The 3327-nt window shown below is 45.2% G+C and overlaps 1 protein-coding gene across 1 annotated transcript; it reads right to left on the reverse strand.

The window, feature by feature from the left end:
• Positions 1 to 675: 675 nt before the first annotated feature.
• LOC133741202 (uncharacterized) lies at positions 676 to 3101 on the reverse strand. The gene has a single exon (XM_062169139.1). It carries the CDS (start codon positions 2692 to 2694, stop codon positions 745 to 747), a length of 1950 nt encoding a protein of 649 aa, XP_062025123.1. The 5' UTR covers positions 2695 to 3101; the 3' UTR covers positions 676 to 744.
• Between the last annotated feature and the right edge of the window lie 226 nt (positions 3102 to 3327).

The raw sequence follows: 3327 nt of genomic DNA on the forward strand, positions 1-3327 counted from the left end.
ATAGTTGAATCCTCGGTGCGATGCCTCTGCATTTTGAATTCTGTCTTCTCTAGTACGTCCTGAGAAAGTTATGTATTCGGTAATAGGTGCAAGTGCAACCAGCTATGCAAGATGAAAAACATCGTCATATCATATTAAAATGTGTCATATATCTTCCGAGTCTCCGATTAGGGGTGATAAATTGTGCGACTACTCTATCAAACATGATACAAAGTGCTGAAAACTGGAAGCTGGAACCGGGATCGGATCCCCAAATCCGCTTCTCCTGTAGACTAAGATTAACAAGAGAAAATAAAGAAGCTGCTCGAGTTGAGGTAGCAAGCGTGAGAGGCGTGAGAGCATGAGCTCTGCTGTAAAAATATATCTCAGTACAACTAACATATATAACAATAGTACAAAACAAATCAAGGTTGAAACTCTACTTTGTGAGAATAGGTTTCAATCCTTTTCCCACACCATCTGGGCTTAACCACACTGTTTACAAGTAAATAGTTAAATTTCTATAATTTCATTAATCTGAAAAAGAAAAGGAACTAGCTAGCTAGAAATGAAAATCTATTAATGTAACACATCGAATTTGGCTTTTTCCTAAACAAAATTGCGACAGATATAGTGATGATCAGAATCACAACAATGCTAACCAACTTAGCTATGTACACCTCAAGAGAATAAAGATAACAAAACATTAACACTGCAAGTTTTTAATATTCCCCTAAACAGTTAATATTTTACACCTTGATTACATCAATAAAATCCTCTTGAACCTCTGGATTGGTAAAGCTCCAACCTACTTTTGGCTTCTGGTAATAATGGTTCAATTGATGGTTCATTAGCAAGATGAGCCTGCTTTGTTGACCATTCCAGCACAATAAGCACTTCTTCCTGAGCAAGTGTCTCACTATCTGGAATATGCATGGCAATGTAACATAAAAGAACTAATGAAGGAATCTGCAACATTTGTTCTCCAAAGTAAACCAGCTGAATTAGATGCTTGGTTCCTCCTGCATCTGTAATTGCTTTACAGTGATTGACATGGAGAAAATTGTCGGTGCATGCAAACTTGATGAGTGCAACCACAGCCTCAACAGAAACCTCTGGTTCTCTTTCGTCAAGCAGCTTCACCAATGGCCCGATTAGCCTTGTTTCTGTTGCTCGAAAAGTCCTTGCCAAGTTCCCAATAGACTGTACGCAAGGTATAAGAAGCTCATCATCCGCCTTTTCTATGATTCTCAACAATTGTTCCAGCACAGCCTTGGCAGCAGGGGAAGTAGGCTTGAAGGCATTGCGCCTCAAGTCCGAATTCTGCTCTGCTACCGCGGTGATTTCCGCCAACGCATAAGCCGAATACCTCTTAACATCCTCAGTACCCTTTTCTATCAAAACCGCAAAGCACAAAAGCGCCCTTGACTCTGTGATGCTATGGCAGACAGTGACATTCCCCTTAGCAAGCTTCCACAGCGCCCTTGCCGCCATTGCCTTCATCTCAGCCTTGGTAATCGGGTCTTCGTACTCCCTCCCCTTAAGGCTATTCCCGGACAAAACATTAGCTGGGTTTTGACCGTGGTGGTGCGGCTTTGCATTGCCCTGCGAATTAGGATGATGGTGATGATTGTGAGCTGCTCCCCCTCCAGCATTAGTTGGCTTATTCTTTGCCAGAGTCTGCACCAAATTCTGCATCTGATTAGATACCTGATGATTCCCTGTTATCGGATGCGGAACATGACCAGAAGAACTATGCTCAACCAACATATCGGGCCTGTTACTATTATTCCCCATCACAATCGAATGAAGCGACATGTTCTGCTTACTAGCGATTGCATACTTGCTATGTTCCTGGATGGTCTCGAACGCGAGATGACTCACCAGCATTCTTATCACATTGTTCTGCGCAAACGGATCCTGGCATTTGGGATGGTGCTCGGCCAGTTCCGAAACCGCCCAGGCCACAACTGCCTGAATCTTCATGTGACCATCTTTGAGTATTTTCGCAAACACCGGGCAAACCCCAGATTGCACAATCTGCTCCACGCTCTCAGGGTCCCGGCCTAGTAAGCCGATCGCACGAGCTGCATTTTCTTGGCCCTCCTTGTTTCCCCCTTCCTTAGCTACCTTCAACAGCGGTGGGACCCCACCTTCCTCGATGATGAGCTTTCCGTATCTGTCATTGTCTCTGGCCAATGAAACCAGAGAGGCTGCCGCATCCGAGCGCTCCTCCAACGAGCCGGTGTAAAGAATAGCTATCTGCTCCCAAATGACGCAGAGGATAGGCTCGTTGGTGGCGATCGGCGGCAGGCCGAGGTACTCGTCGTCTCGGTCGTCGGAGGGGGCCGAGACGCGGAGCAGCCACGACACGTCGCCGATGGAATTCTCGAGCTGCTGCGACGTCTTTCGGAACGCCGTGGCGGGAATGATGGTGAATACGCGCTTCATGATGCCGTTGGCGCGGCACTTGATGACCAGAGAGAGGGCCTTCTCGAGGACTTGCTCGGTGTCGTCGATGATGCGACGTGTTGGACGCTCGTAGAGGTCGTTGCTCGCACGCGCGGCCTGGCGGAGGAGGCCGGCGAGCTTCTCTGTTTTGGATTTGAGCTCCAAGCAGTCTTGTCGGAAAGACTGTGCCTCGTCGGCGGCTTTGGTGACATGGTCGGCCAGCTGGATCGGCCGGGCCAGGATCTCCTTCACAATTGCCGCCATTGACGCCGAAACAGAAAAGCTGCAAAACCGGATCAAACACCTTCAAACGAAACAAATCCACATTGGAAAATGGAGATGGGTTGTTCGTTTTGTCATGGAATGTGATCAAATACAATGTCACATTTACGTTCGTGTTCCACGTAACAATGACAACGGGCCAACGGCGTCGTAGGTTTCCTTTTCGTTTACGATGGTGGTTGTGGTACAAGCGGTGGCTGTGATGGGTGGCGCCGCCGACAGAAGGAGGAGGAGTAATGAGGTATGGTCAAACGGGTTTTTCTCTCGCAGTTTCATGTAAAAAATAACTCCAAGTCTTGTTGACGTTATATATAGCAAATTGAATTGATTGGTGAATAGTAACTTGGTTTCTTTTTATCCAAAAAAAAAAAAATGTTCTATGCATGAGAAAATAAAATGAATAATGGGCCGTGTAACATTGTCAACAACATCATTTATATCTAAATCAACGTTATCGTTCGTCATTTCAAGACTCACATCGTACATAATTGAAAACATTATTAAAAAAATTATGTGGAATGTATTCTTAAAAGAATAAAATAAATGATGAAGGCCTGAAGGGCTTATTTTCTCAGAATTTTTCACCATGATATATAGAAGAAGGCTATTCAAGTT

Source organism: Rosa rugosa, chromosome 3, assembly GCF_958449725.1.
Source record: "Rosa rugosa chromosome 3, drRosRugo1.1, whole genome shotgun sequence".
Taxonomy (NCBI): domain Eukaryota; kingdom Viridiplantae; phylum Streptophyta; class Magnoliopsida; order Rosales; family Rosaceae; genus Rosa; species Rosa rugosa.